The sequence below is a fragment of the Gekko japonicus genome, unplaced genomic scaffold (genome assembly GCF_001447785.1).
Source record: "Gekko japonicus isolate JY-2015 unplaced genomic scaffold, Gekko_japonicus_V1.1 scaffold71, whole genome shotgun sequence".
Lineage (NCBI taxonomy): Eukaryota > Metazoa > Chordata > Lepidosauria > Squamata > Gekkonidae > Gekko > Gekko japonicus.
In genome coordinates, this window is record NW_015164667.1 from 1033508 (window position 1) to 1054742 (window position 21235).

At 42.7% G+C, this 21235-nt stretch overlaps 1 protein-coding gene across 1 annotated transcript in view; it reads right to left on the reverse strand.

Annotated features, from left to right (window-relative positions):
• The window catches only part of SHC3 (SHC (Src homology 2 domain containing) transforming protein 3), an 83764-nt gene that overhangs the window by 6512 nt on the left and 56017 nt on the right, over positions 1 to 21235 (reverse strand). The window contains exons 4-9 of the mRNA XM_015409103.1: positions 18403 to 18522; positions 14494 to 14547; positions 10316 to 10367; positions 7641 to 7767; positions 6012 to 6147; positions 4178 to 4274 (exon numbers count right to left, since the gene is read on the reverse strand). Of these exons, the coding sequence (XP_015264589.1) occupies positions 4178 to 4274; positions 6012 to 6147; positions 7641 to 7767; positions 10316 to 10367; positions 14494 to 14547; positions 18403 to 18522 (586 nt within the window). The remainder of the gene's footprint in view (positions 1 to 4177; positions 4275 to 6011; positions 6148 to 7640; positions 7768 to 10315; positions 10368 to 14493; positions 14548 to 18402; positions 18523 to 21235) is intronic.

Sequence of the window (21235 nt, forward strand, 5' to 3'; positions counted from 1 at the left end):
CACCATCCCAAAGAAAAAGAAATGCAAGAAAGCAAAGTGGCTGTCTGATGAGGCTTTAGAAATAGCAGAAGAAAGAAGGAAAGCAAAAGGCAAAGGCGAAAAGGAAAGATTTACCCAACTGAATGCAGATTTCCAGAGAACAGCAAGGAGAGATAAGGCGGCTTTCCTGAATAAACAATGCAAAATAATAGATGAAAACAATAGAATGGGAAGGACTAGTGATCTCTTCAAGAAAATTGGAGAAATCAAAGGATCGTTCAATGCAAAGCTGGCCATGATAAAGGACAAAAATGGTAGGGACCTAACAGAAGCAGAAGAGATTAGGAAAAGATGGCAAAAATACACAGAAGAACTATACAAGAAGGACCTCAATGTCCTTGACAACCACGACGGTGTAATCACTGACCTTGAGCCAGACATCCTGGAATCCGAAGTCAAATGGGCCTTAGAAAGCATTACTAACAGCAAAGCTAGCGGAGGTGATGGTATACCAGCTGAGGTATTCAAAATCTTAAAATATGATGCTGTTAAAGTGCTGCACTCAATTTGCCAGCAAATTTGAAAAACACAACAGTGGCCACAGGATTGGAAAACGTCATTTTACATTCCAATCCCAAAGAAGGGCAATGCCAAGGAATGTTAAAACTATCACACAATTGCACTCATTTCACATGCTAGCAAGATCATGCTAAAAATCCTACAAGCTAGGCTTCAGCAGTATGTGGATAGAGAACTGCCAGAAGTACAAGCTGGGTTTTGAAGAGGTAGAGGAACTAGATATCAAATTGCCAACATTCACTGGATTATGGAGAAAGCAAGAGAGTACCAGAAAGATCTACTTCTGCTTCATTGACTACGCTAAAGCCTTTGATTGTGTGGATCACAACAAACTATGGCAAATCCTCAAAGAGGTGGGAGTACCTGTATAAGGGTCAAAAAGTGACAGAGCAGCATATGGAACAATTGATTGGTTCAGCATAGGAAAAGGAGTACGACAAGGATGTATAATGTTCCCTTGCTTATTTAATTTATATGCAGAGTACATCATGCGAAATGCCAGCCTGGATGATTCAGAAGCCGGAATTAAGATTGCTGGGGAAAACATCAACAACCTCAGATATGCAGACGATACCACTCTAATGGCAGAAAGTGAAGAGGACCTAAAGAGCCTCTTGCTGAGAGTCAAAGAGGAGAGCGCAACAGTTGGCTTGAAACTCAACATAAAAAAAACTAAGATCATGGCATCCGGCCCCATGATTCCTTGTTTGGTGTAGTGGTTAAGTGCGCGGACTCTAATCTGGGAGAACCGGGTTTGATTCCCCACTCCTCCACTTGCACCTGGCTGGATGACCTTGGGCAAGCTGTAGTTCTGATAAGAGGTGTTCTTGAAAAAGAGCAGTTTTTGTCAAGAGCTCTTTCAGCCCCACCTACCTCACAGGGTGTCTGTTGTGGGGAGGGGAAGGGAAAGGAGTTTGTAAGTCACTCTGAGACACCTTTGGGTAGTGAAGGGCGGGGTATAAATCCAATCTCTTCTTCTTCTTCTTCTTCTTCTTCTTCTTCCTTCTTCCTTCTTCCTCTTCTTCTTGGAAAATAGAACGAGAAGTCGTGGAAGCAGTGACAGACTTCACGTTCCTGGAATCCAAGATCACTGCAGATGGTGACTGCAACCATGAAATTAAAAGACGCCTGCTCCTTGGGAGGAAAGTGATGGAAAACCTTGACAGCATAATAAAAAGTAGAGACATCACCCTGCCCACAAAAGTTTGTATGGTCAAAGCAATGGTATTCCCAGTAGTCATGTATGGCTGCAAGAGTTGGACTATAAGGAGGACCGAGGGCCAAAGAATAGATTCTTTTGAATTATGGTGCTGGAGAAGACTCTTGAGAGTCCCCTGGACTGCAAGAAGATCAAATCAGACAATCCTAAAAGAAATCAACCCTAACTGTTCCCTGAAAGGCCAGATACTGAAGCTGAAGCTCAAATACTTTGGCCACCAAATGAGAAGGGAGCACTCACTGGAGAAGGCCGTGATGCTGGAAAAGATTGAAGGTCAAAGAAGAAGGGGACGGCAAAGGATGAGATGGTTAGACAGTGTCATAGATGCAACGAACCTGGCGTGATATGGTCCATGGGGTCGTGAAGAGTCGGACTCGACTATGCGACTGAACAACAAATATCACTATGGCATTACAGTGCTATAGCAATTAAACAGGGACCAATTTTTAAAGTCCTCCAGTGACATAGGGGGTGGGTACTGGGGTAAATGGTGGTCTCATTGGCTGAGGCAAGGAAAGGGCACAGACAACTGCCATGTATATTCCTCTGCATAAGAGCTACACGGAGAATTGTTGTCACATGGAAGCAACTAACAAGTCCCAATGGAAAGGAAACTGTCCAAAGCACTCAACTTATTTTTTTGCCTCCATTTTTAATGGGCTGCACACTGATGCACAGAACTACATTTTGGTCATCATCTTCATATTTTGATTGGTAAATATGGGTTTTCTGGCCCCATCGGCTGCTTGAAGCCATTATCACCACCATCTGATGCACTGTAGGGACTTTTTTTGCCATCAAGTCACAGCTGACGTATGGCAATCCTGTGGGGTTTTCAAGGTAAGAGACATTCGGAGGTGGTTTGCCATTACCTGCCTCCATGTCACAACCCTGAACTCCCTTGGTAGTTTCCCACCCAAATACTAACCAAGGCCAACTCGACATAGCTTCCAAGATCTGATGAAATCAGGCTAGCCTGGGCTATCCAGATCAGGGCAGGGAAATACTACAGTGACAATATATTGTGGTTGCTAAATTTGGGTCTTCAACAGTCCATGAAAACTAGAATTTGAAACCTGGAGGTTACCTATTGCACAGAGTTTTTATCTATTGCAGAGGTCTTCGCCTGCAAGCTGCCACTGCTCTACAGTGAACAACATGATGCCTGTAGTGTACTTAGGCATAATCATTGTTATAGCTAGGATACAGTTGTCACATGTACATCCTGAACTAGGCAGGCTTTCCTCCACTCCTTACTCAACAGCCTGTAATGACAGCCTACAAATGTCATACAACTCGTCTCAAAGAATTGGACCTCAAAGGATGTTTGATTTCAGTCCTCAGAATTAGGGATGGGCACAATCCTAGAAAAGGTGGTTTGGTTCAGAGCGGCCCATGGACTGAACCCCGAATGGGCCCTACACAAGCCAAACCAGTCTGGCAAATTTAGTTCCCCCTTTGTCCCAGCCACGGTTCACCATGGCCAGGAAAAAGGGGGGGTTGCCTGGAAAAGGACTTCCTTTCCCCCTTTCTCCCAGCCACACCTCACTGTGGCCAGAAGAACGGGGCAGGGATTTCCCAGGAAGTTGTTTCATTTAACCCTTCATTTTTGCTCGACACCGCTTCAAGGGGGGGAGCAAAACAAAAGGGTTAAATGGCAGCCATTTAACCCTTCATTTTTGCTCCTCCTCTTTGGTTTAGCTCCCCCCTTTCAAAGTGGCAGGGAGGAAAACTAAAGGGTTAAATGGCTGGCAGTCAATTAAACCTAACAGCTGAGAAACAGACCCTGCACCACTCAGCGGTTAGGTTTAAATGGCTAGTCCCAAACAGCCGAGCTGAACCAACCAAAAGCTCAGTAAATGTTTGGGGAATGTGCCTTCCCCGAACATCAGTTCCTGAGCTCTGAACAGGTCCAAGTGTGGCCCAGATTTTGGTTCATGAGCCGGTTCATGCCCATCCCTAGTCAGAATAGGCCATACAAAATAAGAAGGAAAGAATTGCATTCTAGTAATTTTCTCTCTGTATTTAATGGCAAACCACCTCTGTTTGTCTCTTGCCTTGAAAACATAACTTGGGTAGACATAACTCAGTTGTGATTTGATGGTACTTTCCACCATTTAATGGGTTGCAGAAATAGCATCTTTGTATAGCATATAATTGTAACAGAGGAAAAGGGAGCTAAAATGTTTCACTTTACATTTTCACATACATAATACATTTTTTAAAGTTTGCATCGCTCCTTGTCTTCTCACCCCTCCCCATCTGTGTGCCAAATATGGAAGAAATTTTGTAAAACATAGCCATGAGATTTGTCCATTAACCAAGGTTCACTATCAGCACACATAAAGCCAGATGCAATTTTGGCACCCTATAAAAACACAATTTTAGAGCCCCACTTACCTTGCCTGCTGGATCCCTGTTGCGAATCCTCACCAAATATGTTTCTTATCTGATGGCTCTGGTAGTATATTTGCTCTCTTCCCAATGCAGATGCAGACTAAGGTGGTAGTAAAAATATTCTTCATGCAAACTCTACCTTTAAAAACTGTAATGCATTTTCAGTGGGTCTGTTTTATGATTGGTCCAGATGCAATTCTACCCATACCCCGTCTTCGTTCATTCATCATGTATGACACTATGATTGAGCATTCTTTTATGAATGAGTTTGCATAGGAGGATGAGGGTAATGATGACCTTCAGAGAAATTGCACTCCTTTCCTGTTTTATTAACCCCTGTAATTCTAAATGACAAAGTAGGTATATTACATCTATAAAATGAATTCCTCCAGTTCAATCACCCTTTCCTGGAATAAACTTGACAGCCTAATAATTCAAATAGTGTTTTCATGCCAATTTTTTTTTAAAAAATATGGGGTTGATGAACCCACATATCTCCCCAAGAGTTGGGACTCTCCACTGATTTTGGCTTCTATGATGATGATACTGCTTTCCAGTGAAATAACAGCTGCCTTAGTTAAATCCTGAAGACCATGAGCATAAAAGCATCAAGGTTTATCCCAGCACTTTTGCCAACAGAACTGGACCATGTACAATTTCAGCAGGGTCTCCCTACTGTTTAAATAGTTTAATTCTTTCAGTGCAATATCATATAAACAATGATTAATAATTTGCACAAACAATGCATACAAAAATTTGCTCTTATTGACTTTCTCAGTTATATATACATAGATTTTCTGATAAAAGTGAGAAATGGAGTGACAGTTAACATTTAACATTAATCAGAGCTCTTCTCACAGGATTTAATCCAGACTAAACTGGCACCTATCCAGTTTCTACCAATCCTCCATCTCACTGCAGACCCTCTCATGTATATCTCAGGGTCCCCTATCCCCTCCCTCAGGAGCAGCATGTTGTGGAGATGAGTGGGCTACAGTGGGAGTGGGGAGGCAGGAAAGTTCCATTCTGCCACTGTAAAATTTAGTCTGGATTCAACCCATATTCTGGTTTTACAAGGGCAGTGTCAGAAAGTTCTCATGTTCACCTGTAAACCTCAACTATTTGATCAATTCTAACAAATGTGAAAAATGCATCCTACTGTCCATAATTTACTTGTAAAGGAGAATATTTACCAAGACAAGTTTCTAAATGGCCCAAGTCTAACTTTTAGATACAGATATTTCTGACATCTTCCAGTAAACCTCCAGGCATACACTTTTAGCACAAAAGCTGTCAATGTATCTCTTGTGTATGCATACTGTTTTTACAGTGAGGTTCTTCATTGGCTGATCTCATATCAGAGTCTATTTCTAATTGTAGAGAAGTTAAAAAAAAAAACACAGTTCAGCTGTTCAGTGCAGAAAGCCAAGAGTCCTTTTTCTCTGCCTTGCCTGTTCTGTCTCTGAGGCCCCTAGATGTGATGCATGTTACACGGATGTAATGTTTCATTATAGCACACAAGCATAAAATACAGCATGTATGGGTCTAGGCTACACCACTAATTTCTGGATTCTTTTCTAGGGTATTGATCACACTGGCCTCTGTGCATTGGACAGAGGTAGGAAAGCTGCAGTATCTCTCTCCCAACATGTACAGAATGAAGACTTGGTCAGAATTTCTAAATCATACCTTAAAAAGCTCTCTGATATTTTTTTTTCTATGAATAAACCAAGATATATGCCCCTTATCATTTCCCTCTAGCTATTTTTCTCTATTAAAATAAGAGCTGAGAAAACAAAGCAAGGATTAGATTCCCTACCTGAATATCATCTGAAACAGAGGGGAACTTGGCTTTGAGCCTCATGTCAACCATGCCTCCAGTAGGAGGCAATTTGTTTGGAACACTGTTGTAATAGGGGTGTTCTGTTGCCTCACCTTCTTCTTCCAACCAAAGTTCATCCAAACTTTGCATCCTATGAGATAAAAGCTCTGTTATTTTGCTTCTTGGCTTTCCCAGATTCACCATACCATAAGAATATCCAAACTGCGGCAAATATATCCAGTTCCTGAATTGTAAAACGTCTTTGTTACATCAACCTATCAGCCTGATCCCAAACTTTGTGAGGCTACTTGAGTTGGGTCAATAGATTTCCAGTTGGCCTATATATCTTCAGGATTAACATAACGGACACTATTGGTAACTGTTTCCTATACACAATAGTGGTAACTATTACAATTCACTATTTTCTACTCATATATCTTAGACAAAAGTAAATCCTTTTTGCATCTTGACATCAGGTGCTTTAACAACATATCTACAGATGGGCACAAACCAGAAAAATGCTGTTTGGTTCACAGTTTGTGGCATGCCCCATTTGCGAACCATGGACCATCACAAACTTTTAGCCACCTCTCAAACTGGTTCAGTTTGTGAGGCTCATGAGGCAGGAGAACAGCCCTCCAGCAAGTTAGAGACACCAAACGCGTAGAGGATCTCCAGCTGACTTTCCTCTACCCACCCTCCAAGTTTGGTGAGTATCGGATTTACGAAGTCCAAGTGAAGCCTCCCCAAAGAAGGTACCCCCAGGAAAGTGCTTTCTGGGAGAATGACAGGCAGTCATTTCCCCAGAAAGCACTTTCCTGGGGGGGCCTTCTTTTGAGGGCTGTACCTCTAACCCCGTAAATCTAATACTTACCAAATGTGGAGGGCAGGTTCAGGAGTGTATAGAACTGATCTTGTGCAGGCTAGAGACACCAAACTTGGAGGGCATGTAGAAGAGCATACACAGGAGGTCTACTGTGAATTTGGTGTCTCCAGCTTGCATAGGACCTGTTCTATACACTCCTGAAACACCTGAACCTGCACATGTCAAAATGACTGCTGACAGGCGGTCATTCTGACAGTGCAGGTTCAGGATGTTCAGAAGTGTCTAGAACAGGTCCTATTCAAGCTAGAGACACCAAACATCCTGTGTATGCTCTTCTACATGCCCTCCAAGTTGTTGCTTAGAATTTATGTAAACAGTTTGGGTGGAGGCAGTCTGTCTTGAAATGTCTCTGCTCATGAACCAGCACGAACCTCCATGAAAAGTTTGTGGAAAGTTCCTGCCAGTTGACCAGACATGAATTTAACTTTACGAACCACAAACCGGCCAAAATGTGTCACAAACTTTTAACATGACTTCAAATATTATGCAATATGTATTACCAACAATGTCCTAGCGGGATCTCCTACTGAGGGGATCTAATTTTTCAGGAACTTGCAATCTACCTTTTCAATCCTCCAAAATATAGTCAAAGACCCAACTTACTATAGAGAAGCTCCTTCTTCCACTCATGTGCACAGAGGAAGAGATAGAAGGGATGCTACTCAAGTGGTGCTTGACAATGAAACAGTTTTGATCATGATTGTGTTTCCTGTTCCAGCAGAACAAAGTTTGAGTCCAGTGGCACCTTTAAGACTCACCTATCATGAAGAGCAGGAATCTTTGAAGGGCACTGCAAGTATTGCTTAAAACGGAGTTCAAAGGCTTGCCCTATGGTGCTGATGATATCCTGGGCTAGGCCATCACAGCATTCCAATATGTGACACGCTAAAAGTGATGGAAGAACAACAAAAATATTCAAGAATATATCCTCAGAGATTTCAATACTATGGTGTCACCCTTCATTTTATAAAACAAATAAAAGCATGGAATGTGAAAGTCACAGAACTGGTATGTGGATTTTTTTTTTTTTTAAGGAGAGCTACCAAGTCATGTGAACCTTATGGGGAAGAATTCTGCTGATATCTTTGGTCCATCTGCCTTCTGACATAACAACCCTGAATTTGATCTGACATTCTGAACATATTTTACTGCTCAGTATTATCCAAGGTGCAACATAATATTATTTTTTTAATTTATATTTCCTGGCTAATATTTCTAGTAATGGGAAAATCGCTCTGCAAAAAATAGCTCTGCATCATCAGAGCTCCCAGGAAGCAGTGTGAGCCCCATTTAATGCCATCCCAAGCAGAGTTATACCCTTCTAATTCCAATGAAGTAAACAGGCTGAAAAGGGTGTAACTCTCCTGAAGATGGCCCTGTTAGTCATTTCAGATGGATCCAGAAACAGCTTAGTTGCTGGACAAAGCCAGGCTTTTGCAAGAGCACAGCTGCTTGTTGAGTTGCAAAAAAAATAATACTTTGCAAGAGGCCACATAACAAATGATTTTGCTTGAGATGGGAACCAAAAGAAAAATACATAACTCTATTGTTCATCCCTAAAACATGCCTAACTTGTGTAATTTAAAATGACTTCAAGCTTTAAAAAAAACCTCACTTGGCTTTCTTTTCTTATGTATCAGGCAATGCAGACTTCTGGATTAGAAGACAGTGGGTGTGAGAGGAAGTGAAGGCTTCTAGATTTAGATTTAACTATTACTACCTCCACCACAACTTAATACTATCATGTTTTCTGTGAAAGGGCTGTGGGTAACATGCAGAGGCAAGAGTCTAATATTCTAGTGAGGTCTGGTAATCAAAAAGTGTCATGGTCCCTCTGGCTACCTTTAACATTGGAGCTGCTCTGATATCTTGATAGCCTTAGGCTGGAGGTTGAGCAGTGGCAACCATTGTACAGTGGGTAGCAAATAGCCAGAGCCATTGATCAATGAACAAGACCCCTTGCACTTACCAGTGGTTGTTCTGCAATGTTAAAGGTCAGGTGTGGCAAGAGCAACACCATGCAAGATGGTAATTGAAAGCAGCACCTTCTGCTGACTGTCAACATCGTCAGCTTCTGCCCATGTAGGATGCTAATTAATTAATTATCATATGGCATTGTGTGTAGAATAGCCAGGAGATCCTAGGATTGTCTGGAAGCTGCAAGTTCTAGCTCTTAGCATTGTGCTAGTGGTGAGCTAGACTTGTTTTTAGGGGCTGAGAGAGCTCTGAAAGAACTGTGACTGGCCCAAAGTTACCCAGCTGGCTTCATGTGGAGAAGTGGGGAAATGAACCTGGTTCTCCAGATTAGAGTCCGCTGCTCTTAACTGCTACACCAAACTGGCTAGGGTGCTGCTGGCCAGCAATGCACTTGCACAGTGCTTCAACCTGCTATAAACACATAGGCTCCCCACTCTGCCTTCCTCACGTCTCAGTGACAGCCATTTGCACTCTGATGCACATCCTTACCAGCCATTGTTGATACTGAGAACTGTGGAGGTTATATCATTTGGATCCCGATAAAAAAACACTTTCCCTCAAATTAAACCTCGTGGGCATCAGCCGGTGTCAAATCTCACTTTGCATAGTTTGCCATAGATGCTGGGGGAGGGGCGCATTCCTGTGGGGAGGGGAGTGAATGTGGTGTGAGTGGGACCTATCGCTTATAGCAGCAGTAATATTCCTGAATATACCTTCCTCTGGAAGAGGAATGACCTTGAGTCTTTCAGTGCCAGCTTCACATAAAGGGTTCGTATGTTCCCAAGGGAGGTTGGGCAACGGCTAGGCGGGATGAGTGAATTGTGTGATTGGTTCAGGGCAAGGGGGTCTTGTTTGAATTATATATATCTGCTTTGGTGTACGCCAAATTGCTAGTTCTAACACAGTATTGTTCTGATCTGGATCTTGCACATATCTCAACAAACATATCACTGCCAAAGAGAGTGTTGTTGCGAGTAACTGGACCAGGAGTCTGACACCTGAAAGGTCTGGGCTTACAAGTAATACCCAGAGACTGTAAAAGCCATTGAGCAGTTTCATGCTGTGTCAGATGAATCTGAATGTGGGGAAACGAAGTTCAAATCAGCTTCGAAGATCAGCAGGTGGGTTGAGCAAGTTGCCACCTCTCCGCTTCACCTACCTTGTGAAATGCTGTTTTGCGCTCTTTAGAGATGGAGGTGGGGCAGATATAAATATAGCAAGGAGCCAAATAAATTAAGTATGATACACATCATTAGAAAGTTGTTATAAATAAAGTACAGAGGTAACCTAATCTGAGCAGCTTATATTTTCAAAAGGAAGAAAATAACTGTGTATTTATTTATATATTTAGAATATTTCCACACCGCCTCTTCAGAGTCCTGCTGGAGGCAGCTTATAATGAAAAACCACAGTATTTTAAAAAAGGGGGGGGAAAGAATGTAAAGCAGAACTTTACCTCTGCGATTAACAGGGTCCTTGGCTACATATGCAACATAGTCTGTTGTATCCTGGGGGAAGGGGTGGGAATGAAAAAAAGAAAAGCATCTGTGGTGAATAGGCGACTTTCCCTTCATGCAGCAATAAAGGTGCATTGCATTTCATTTGAGTATTTGCAACTGATTGCCCGTGTTTGGATACCATGGCGACGAGTGTGTTATAAATATCAACCAGATACTAAAATTTGATACTAGAGCAGCTAAATTAGTTGGGCAGGCAGAAACTCCTGCGGGGGCAACCCTACAATGGAACAGAGTACACTGTCTGCAACAAAGATGCAATCAAAACTGAAGTCTCATTTTTAGCATTTAGAAGAATGAGAGATGCAGATGATAAGGAAAACAGTCCTAACAGGATACCCTTCTTTCTGCATCCCGATGTGCGCTTGCTTTCTCAGGAGGAATTAGACAAGTGCATTGCAATCTCAGTCTTCTTGAAATTGCTCTGGTAGAAGCTCTGAGGACAGCCGAGGGATTTGTACATTATATACATGCTTTGAAAATTCTGGCCTGCCCTCCACTTGACACAGAATGAGGAGGAAGAATGGACTGTTTAGGTTTACCAGTCTCCATGTGGGGTCTAGAGAGCTCCTGGAATTACAAATTACCTCCAGACTACAGACACAAATTCGCTTGTATTATACCCTGATGGGGTCCCTCCCCTCCCTAAGCTCCATCCCCAAATCTCCAGGAATTTCCCGACCCAGAGTTGGCAACCCTAGGACTGTACCATATCAAACTGCAGGTGGGTGGTGTCACTTTTTTATTTCCTGCAAATAAAAAGCAGCACGTCAGAGAGAAAAGCTGTAACCTACTCCCTTCCTATGTTGTTCAAGATTTTCAGTTACAGGAAATGACTGACAACCAGAAATCTTTGAAAAGTCTGATTCTCCCACCTGCACTCTGACTTGGTACAGTCCATTCTACTCCTTCAGCATTTGGCTACTTGATAGGGTTGCCAGATCCTAAGCTCTCACTGGGTGGGAGACAGGGAGCTCTCCAGGAGGGGGGGGCAGGGTGACATTACCACGTGCGACATCCCTGACATGATGACATCATGTGGAAGTGACTTCATCATGCCAGGGACATTGCATGGAGATGCTCTGAGTTTTGCCCCAAATACCAGAGCGTTGCCACGTGATGTCCCCGGCTTGATGACATCACTTCTACATGACGTTATCATGTTGGGGGTCATCACGTTGGGATGTGGCAGTTGGGGTGGGGCTTCCCCCTGTCAGCCAGCTGGCTGGTGGTGGGCAGTAGCCTGTGAAATTGGGGGATCCTCTGCTCCCACCTGGGGGCTGGCAACCCTACCACTTGATCACCACCATCTCCTGAGCACAAAAAAATAGATGAAGGCCCATTCCTATGTCGGAAATACAATGGCAGATGGGATTCTGTGCTGCTTTTTCTAAAATATCATATTCTGCAGTAACTGGGGACTGATACATACAGTTGGGCACAGTTTCAACATTCATGCAGAGACCCTCTTCAGCTATGATGGACAACTGGACCCATTCTTATTTCTCTAAACACCTCAGTTAGATCACATCAAGGTCCCAGAGCCCAACATTCAGTTTTTAAAGCTCATTAATCTACTGCATTCATAAACGAAAGGAGGGGCCCTTCATCACCCCAGACTTTGGTGTATGCCCTAAACACCACCACATTAGCCTATTGGAGAAAAACAACATAGGGAGAGCCTTTGTTTGTAATTTGGGGGGGGGGAGATGCTCTTGGACCCAGGTAGGGTTGCCAACTCTGGGCTGGAGAATTCCTGGCATTTTGGGGAGTGGAGGGGGAGGGGGACAGAGCTTAGCAGGATATAATGCCATATGGCCCACCCTCCAAAGCTGTCATTTTCTCCAGGGGAATGATCTCTGTAGTCTGGAGATCAGTTGTAATTCCAGGAGACCTCCATGCCACACCCGGATGTTGGCAACCCCACACCCAGGTCTACTGCTGGATAAGCAGGGGGTAGCTGTGGCTGGGAGTGCCTTTAACCATCTTGAGCTAACCAGTCAGCTGCAGCTGTTTCTGGGCAGAAAAGATTTGGCCACTGTGGCACATGCCCTGATTACTTCAAGATTGGATTACTGCAGTGCCCTCTGCCTGGGGCTGCCCTTGAGAAGTGCTTGGAAAGTTCAACTGGTAAGGAATGCTGCAGCCAGGATGTTGACTAGAAATTTGTTTCTGAGCACAATTTTGTTTCTGAGCACAATTCAAGGTCCTAGTGTTGACCTTTAAAGTCTTATATGGCTGGGGACCATAATTTGCTAGCAGCCTTTGTGGCCGTAATGAAAGCAGAGAGGTGACGTATAAATGTCGTAAATAAACAAAATGATCTGTCTCTCCCCAGCCCCCAAATGAGTTCAAGTTGTGATTGTTGCCAATGATACTTTTCCAGTTCTTCTTAGTTCTAGATTTTTTTAATAATAGGTTTTCAGCCCTCAGTTATCATGGATCTAAACTGTTTGTCTGACTCCAAAAAAAACCCAGTTCCCTTATCAACATGTAGATGTATGACAATATGTTGATGACACATAAATACAAACACTAAAATGCCTTAACTAACTTTGGTAATTAATGTATGTTCCTTAGCTGATTAAAGGCTCTAAATGGATTTTTCCCTCTGTCTCCCCTCCCCCTTCTCTCTAGGTCTCACTGATCTGTCAGTTCTCTCAGTCTAGCACTGCCCAACAGGAGGTCAGGACCTGTGAACTGAGGTAGGCCACAACTTGCGTGAGATCTGCTCTAGCACCAGTGTTTAAGCAGAAGAAATATTTTTTTAAAAGAATTCTGGAAAAATATACAGAAAGTGATACAAGATATTATAGGCACAGAATTTCCATGGTTACCAGTTTATTGAGCTATAACTTAAAACAGCTTCTGGAAAAAAATGATATTTTGAGCTATATTTACTAGTGTCAACAAAAATGATATTTGCAAAAAATTGGAAACAATAACATATTCTACCAAACTTGGTATCAGAAATTATGGTTCATTATGCTTATGGACAAAATTTCTATGATAAAATCATCCAAGAACATACAAGCTCATAACTGTTTTGCTTAGCAATGGTCTCCTTTTACTGGATTATGGAACAAGAATTTTCCCTTGAAACATGTAAAGAAAAACGTGTTGGGTTGGAATTATCTCATTCTTGGTTTTTATGTACTTTTCTAACTTTCTAACACACACATGAACACTATACCACCAGACAACAATTAATACACCCACCAAACACCAGTTCACAATGCTGCCTTAAAATGTGAAGTAAAGTGGGAGGCATGTCTATGCAGAAGCAGCCCAAGTGCTATGTGTGAAGAAAGGCCATCGATAAATATTTTAAGAAATACATTTTAATAAATAGCAAGAGATGAATGAAAACATGGTTCACACATGCAAGAATGCGTCAAAAATGCAAGTCATCCCTTGATGCTACAGACAATGAGTGATGTGCATGCATATGTGAGTGAACCATCACAGGTCAGTGACTAAAGATGGAATCTAATTATACCCTCTAATGACAATGTACACAAAACTTTTCAAAAGAGACAGTTCCTATATTCTACTGAGAATCATCAGGCACTCAGTAACTGACAAGACATGCATGTATAAATCATTAAAAGCATGTTTTGAACTGGAGCCTCTTCTTATTCCTAATTCAGTATCGTAGCATTACTGCTACTGTTTGTACTTGCTAACTAGTTTTATTCAACGGCAGAAGATAGTGGCGTTTCTAGGATTTGATCTCTGGGTAGCAAAGAGAGGCATAAAAAGGAAACATTCAGGGCTATGAGCTGTACTTAATCATACCTCTGCCAGTATAGAAATTGTTCACTTACAATAAAAGATCCCATCAGTTGATTTTCATTTATGATCTTTTCCCCCTTCACATGATAAAGTTATCATTAGTTCAATCCCATGGGGAGTTCCTTCATCTGTTACAGAAATACCCCAAGTTCAACTGAGTGATAAAGCTTTGCTCAAAATTTTCAGTCGCTTTCCTTAGATTTTAATAGCAACTATCAAACTAGCAATGTCTCCTTGAGCAAGTTAAGTGTCTGATATATTCTGATACAACAGCCTTTGACATCAATACCATGGGGGAAAGACAACAGCCAAACATACTCACCACATCTACTCCAGATGCAAAGGAAATAGACTGCATATGATGGTTTGCTATAATCTGTAGAGAGTTCAGAAGATCCATATGAGTATGCCACCTGCCTAGTGATCTTTTTTCCCCTTTATTCTTAAGTATGTATGTAGTAGGGATGTACATTTGTTTATTAACTAATGAAAATGAAAGAAAAAGTCTATTTGTTATTGTCTTTATTATAACAAGAACAAATAGAACTATAAGCACCTGCTTATGAAGTTGAGGGAGTTCAAGCACAGTTCAGACAGAGAGAGGGAGGATGTACTGATAGGGAAACTGACAATGACTCTTGCCAATCATCACAACCAAGGAGGGCTTGCACCAGAATAGATTTTTTCCTGATAGGTGTTTCTTTCTCAGTGTTTCCACTAATCATCATTAGCTTATGGAGGGCTCTCCTGATTCTTTGAGAAGTTGCTTCTGCCTGAGGTCTGCTATTCTCTAGTACTTTGCTACTCTAACAAAGAGGTATTATGACTTTCCCTTTTCCATTTACTTTAGAAGTCAGTAGTAGTGTTCCCCAGAGGCAAGTGCAAAGCGAACACATGGGGAAATGCTTTGCTTGCTTTTTCTGGATGCCAGGCACTGGTGAAGACTGGGGGGGGGGGGCAGAGGCAAACATTTTGTTTGCTCACACACACACCTCCAGTGTCAGGAAATACTGCAAACTGAGGAGGACAGAAGCCACTACCAGCCACCACCTGTTTTCATATGTCATTAGATGATACATTATGTCACAAGTTGTGAGACATACTGTCACCTTATTTCCTTCTCAGACAAAGGCAAGTTCCAACCCTGCCTTTCTGCTTTCCTGGTGGGGATGGCTGCCTTTGGCTCTGAGGGTCCCACAGGGATGGTGAGTGAGGTAAAAACCTGCTGGTGTTTGTCATCATCAACTTCTGTCTCACAGGATGACCTACTTTTCAAAGGAAAAATCTCTTCCTCTCAGATCTAAAGCCCCTTTCTCATCCTCCCCACAATCCCCTTTGGGTGAAAGCTTCTACAACTACTGCCATGAGGATCCTGGGAAAGAAGTCAAAAAGCCTGGGATGTGAGCACACCACGGCTCCTAAGGTGGCCTGTTGGGGGATGGTCTTCCCTACTCCACCATCATTCATGCCAGGGGCAGGGTCCTACCGGGCTGCTGCACCTGAATGCCTTTGGATGTACTTCTGGCTCTCACGTAAACTTTTCTTCCTCAAAAGAAGCTCAGGGAGCAGGCTGCTGCACAGGTCTGCTGGAGTAAAACATTTCTCTGTTCACTGTGAAACTCAGTCAGTCATTTTCTCCTGCACTGTAATCCTATTTTGGAAGCTAGCTGAGCACTTTGAACAGAAAATGGTAGACCTCCAGAGAACCACATCAAGAGCAGGGGTCATTTCCTGAGGGAGCGCACAGGAGCGGAGCTCCGGCAGTAAGGAGCCCGGGGGCGGGCACATGCAACAAGCCCCGCCCCCTGCTCCCAGCAGCCCTCAGTCAGGCCATGAGGAGCAAGAAGCAGCCAGGTAAGTTGCAGAGTCCCCCCCCCCAGAGCCCGCCTTCAGGTACAAGCTCTCCCTCCTCTGTGAGGGCAGATCTGCACGTCCCCCCCCCCATAGCTAGCAATCCAAAAAGGTCCAGTGGCACCTTTAAGACCAAGTTTTATTCAGGTACAAGCACTCCCTCCTCTGTGAGGGCAGATCTGCACGTCCCCCTCCCATAGCTAGCAATCCAAAACAGTGCAGTGGAGCCTGAGCGGTGGGTGTTGCCTTCTGACACACTTCTGGTGATGTCAGGGGGTGTGGCATATGCAAATAAGTTATGCTAATGAGTTATGCTAATAAGCTCCTGTACCTCTTTTTCTACGAAATGACCTGATCAAGAGAATCATGGTCCTTTCGGGGACTGTCAAAATGCAAATCCCACTTGCCACCCTGCAAACTATTCCTTGGTCCCAGTCACATGCACGAGATAATGCACGGGGGAAGTAAGGCTATTTAACCCGGAGGAAATTGACCTGCAGTTGCGTGATCACACAGTTCTTTGAAGCTGCAGGCATAACCCGCCACTGCATGGTCAGACACAATCGTGGGTGAGTTGGGGTTTTTTCTTGCTGTTTGTTTTTAATTCGCTTAAACAGAGGATCAATGAATTGCATCTCCACACTGAGGGCTTCCTACAGTAGTATGCGATGATGCACATACTGAGAAAGGGAAAAAAACATTGGCACAGAGTCGGGATGGCCTGATCAGACCATCCCGATGCCATGAGAGCGCGCTGGAGTGATCACATGGGAAAGTCCGTCTGTGACCCGTAGCAACCCGTTTGATACTGGACTTTTCCCGGTATTCTTTAACTCCACTTCTTTGGTGGAGTGAGATGGGATGCCGATGGGTGCGGGATGTTTGCCAGATGTTCCCTTGTGATCACGCCCTTAAAATCTGCCCGGCACTCGTGCCTATCGCGCAGCTGATTCTGCGTGTGATCGGGACCCTTGTTTGTTTGTTTTATATCCCACTTTTCTCCCCAGTGGGGACTCATAGCAGCTTACATAATTTTCTTCTCTTCCACTTTATCCTCACAACAACCCCATAAGGTAGGTAAGACTCACAATGTGTGACTTTCATCCAGCAGGCTTCCATGGCATAGGATTCAAATCTGGGACTCCCAGATCCTGGTCTAATACTCTAACCAGTAAACTGTGCTGGTTCTCTGCCTTTCTGGATTCCTTCTTTGTGCCAATTCTGTAATCATGTCTGCATTCTGGGGCTACCAAATATCTGCTCCTGCCTGTTGTGCAAGCAAACGTTAAAAATGCCAATCCCTGCCATAAATTTCACAGGGAGGATCCTATGGGTAATGGATACAGTCCCTGGGACTTTTATGCCAATCAGATGCAAAACAAAGAACTTGCCGCTACTAAGGAAAACTAGAAATGTAGTGTCAAATGAAAAGAAAAATCAATTTAAATAAATTAAATTAAATGAGAGGCTTTGACACTCTCATAAGTAGTGTGGAGTAAACTCAGAAGCCAAAACAAACAAACAAAAGAATCCCAACAACATCAACAATGAGTGACTGAAGTCATGAATCCCTGAACTTTCAGTCACAGCATGCCCAGATGGCAGCTCCTCACATTCTCAGGTTGGCTCTGAGGTGCTAAACGGAAGATATGGGGCTTTTGCACAGCAGGAAGGCTTGTTGTGCTATCACAGTCTGACTCCTGCCACGCAGGACCTGGGGGCACAGCTGGGAGTCACCCACACAGGCAGCTTGCTGTGCTGAGAACCAGTTTGTTCTGAATACACATCCATTCATCCCCCATTCAGAACCACCCCCAGGATGCCCTTTAGGGTCAGACACCCCACTGAGCAACTAGTGCACATAAAAGCAACTGCATATTTTAAGTCAAGATGGCTAGGGTGGCAAGTAAGATTCTTCGAGTTCACACTAATTTTTGTGGGTGCTCAGTCCTATCCTGTAAAAAAGGAAGAAACATCTTACCTGTTTAATCTGAGTTTCGGTGGTCCTTTCACTTTTATTCTGATACTAAAAAGAAATTACAAATTCTGTCTGGGGAAAACCACCCAGTAGTAACGGCTTTGCTCAGTTTTTAAGAAGATAAATCCACTGAAAAAAGGAGGTTAAAGCTGAAGTTTCACTATGTAGAAAACCCCTCTGTTGCTGCTAATCATGCAATTTTATTTTATATTTAACACTTTAGGATCAGGAGTCATGAAATGCAAGTTTATGGGTAGTTCATTTGATACAAATGAACCTGTTCTCATGAAAGTGCTTGCAGAATCAGATGAAGACTTCTACAGAAATAATCAGGCAGACTGCAGATAAGCAATAGGAAGCATGGAACTATAATAATAATGGGCATGGCTTAGAATCACAGACCTGTCTGGAATCAGGAGTCATCAGGTTTAAGCTGGTAGTAGATATATTCAGAGTTATGTTCATTCCTGCAAACTGAAGGTTGCTCTTCCCCAAGATACTAGAGAGAGCTTTGCTTGGTGGCTGTAAAAGGGGAGGGGGAAAAAAATCACACATCTGAATACTCTATTGACATTTGATGGCAGCTCACTCCACATGGGATAAATTGAAGCCTCTAGGGTTTACTAGGCCAGAGTGTGACCTTTTAATCAACATTGTGTGGCTGTATCAATGTGTGTCAATTTGAAAAGGAGGGAAAGTAGTACAGCAAAGAAAATGAAGATCGTGTCCACAGGAAATGAGGAAACAGAGGGCCAAGCTAAACATGACAGCAGGTGGACACAGGTATAAATCAGCAGTGGGTTGAGGGTCTACCAGTCAGCAAAACTGGAGCTAAGAAGTGAGGGGAGCTGAACTCTGTGGCATACGGAGGAAAGATTGGAGAGGGGCTGTCCTCCGGAAGCCACTTTAAATCAGTCCACACAGCTGCTATGTTCACATGGGAAACCATCAATATGGAAAGATTATCCAGCTGGCTAGGACAACTTTGGTCCTTTTGGACTTTCTGAAAGCTTTGAGAAAACCACATTGCAAGCTGATCCATGTGAACAGTTACTAGTGATTACAGCTACCATGCAGAGATGTCAAATAGTCCTCATTCCACGTGCTATCTGTAACGTGTTAAACCAGCCCAAAGTGACTTTCTTTGTCACAGACTTTCATAGGCATTAGTAGGCTTTTCCGAATGCATGAAGAAAAATTAAAAGATCAGAAGGTTAGTTGAGCAAGGTGAAAAGTAAAAGGAATAGGGATATTGAGTGTTGAATTATAAATACAATGCATAACGTCTGCATTGGCACTGGCACAAGCACTAAAAAGATGCTGGCGCAATAAACCCCAGTACAAAACACAGTGCAATGGAAGACCAATCTCTCTCTCTCTCTCTCTCTCTCTTTTTTTTTTTTATAGATCAAGGTGGGCAGCTGTGTTGGTCTGAAGTAGTAGAACAATTTTCGAGTCCAGTAGCACCTTTCAGACCAACTTTAAGACCAATATTTCAAAATAGGAGATAGATATGTAAAAGGATCCTTCTTAATTGTCAAGGGTAATAAACTGATTCTGTTGTTACATACCATTTGCTTCCTCTCAAGGTTGGAGTTAATTAACAACATCCTCCTCAGAGGATGCAGTGCCATGTCAGAGAAATGCACTCCATTACATTCACCATTCCAATATACCATTCCAAAAAGAAATACACTACAATACAGAGGATGTATAGCCCTTCTTGTTCACTAGTGGTACCTGCTGTGCAAAACTCATTCAGCCCTTACATATGTGTTCTCACCAAGAATGTGAGACAATTAATAAGGATACCTTTACACATCTGTCTCCTATTTTCACATATTTATTGTCTCACTGTTTTTCCCCCTAATTAAATCCAAACAAATGATGGCCATATGAACTTAGCTTGTTATTGCTGTTTAGTCTTTGTATATGTCAAAACATCTTAATTAAGTTGTCTGCTAATTTACTGTTCACCTATGAAGAGGCATCTGCCTAACTGTTAGCTTCCATTTCAATGTATCTGAAGAAGTGTGGGTGCACACGAAAGCTCATACCTTGAATAAACTTTTGTTGGTCTTAAAGGTGCCCCACTGGACACAAAATCTATTCTACTTTCTTTTTATAGTGAGAGAATTTTATTCAGAAGTACAGTCACATCTGTGAATGCATCCCTCTCACTGCAATAACCTTTCACATTTCTGTTCCAACACAGCAACCTGTAGGTCAGCGACAGACTGTCCAGTGAAACTGAAATGCACTCGCACTGGGTTCCAGACCATAGACTGAAGCCAAAAAGTATGGGCTCCAGAGATGCCTGTGGAAAGAATGCTGTCAGACAAGTAATAGTAGATGTACAGGCTGAAAGAGTGAACTGTTGCCAGTTTCTGACCCAGAGGTGATTCTTGCTACTTCGCAATTTTGTAGACATAAGGGAATGTAATGCAAGGAAGGTTCCTGCTTAGAAGAAAGTCTTTGTGGCAAACACAATAAATGAACAATATCAAAGCTATGGCAAATATCTCAGGCTGATAATTCCAACATCTTCTATCCATATATGATTGGATATTATGGATTTAATCATAGTAACCAAAGTTCACACATGCATTTTCATCACTATGTGCAACAGTAATGGATGTGAAACAGTCAGTGGAGATAGTTTTCATTCTATCTCCAACATAATACATTAAAATGGATAATCATCTGGGAAACAGCAAGTAGTAATGAGCCATGGAAGATGTATAAATGTTTTATGTTATTATTTATTTTATGTACTTCACTGATACCCCACCTTCCTCCCCAATAGCAGCCTGAATAGCCCAATCTCATCAGAGTTTGGAAGCTAAGCAGGGTCAACCACAGTCAGTATGGGAGACCATCAAGGAAGATTGGGGTTAGTATGCTTCTCACCTCTTGCCTTGAGGGGTTTCTATTGAGTCAGTTGCGACTTGATGGCATATTATCATTATCATCATCATCATCCTCAATGGGACCCAAAGCAGTTTACGTCATTCTCTTCTCCATTTTATCCTACGAGGTAGCTTAGGTTGAGTGACTGACCCAAGGTTACCCAGCAAGCCTCCATGGCAGAATGGGGATTCAAATCTGGATCTCCCAGATCTTAGTCTGACACACAGACCCCCAGATCACTCTCTGCGTGAAGAAGTACTTCCTTTTATCTGTACTAACCCGACTGCTCAGCAATTTCATTAAGTGCCCGCAAGTTCTTATATAC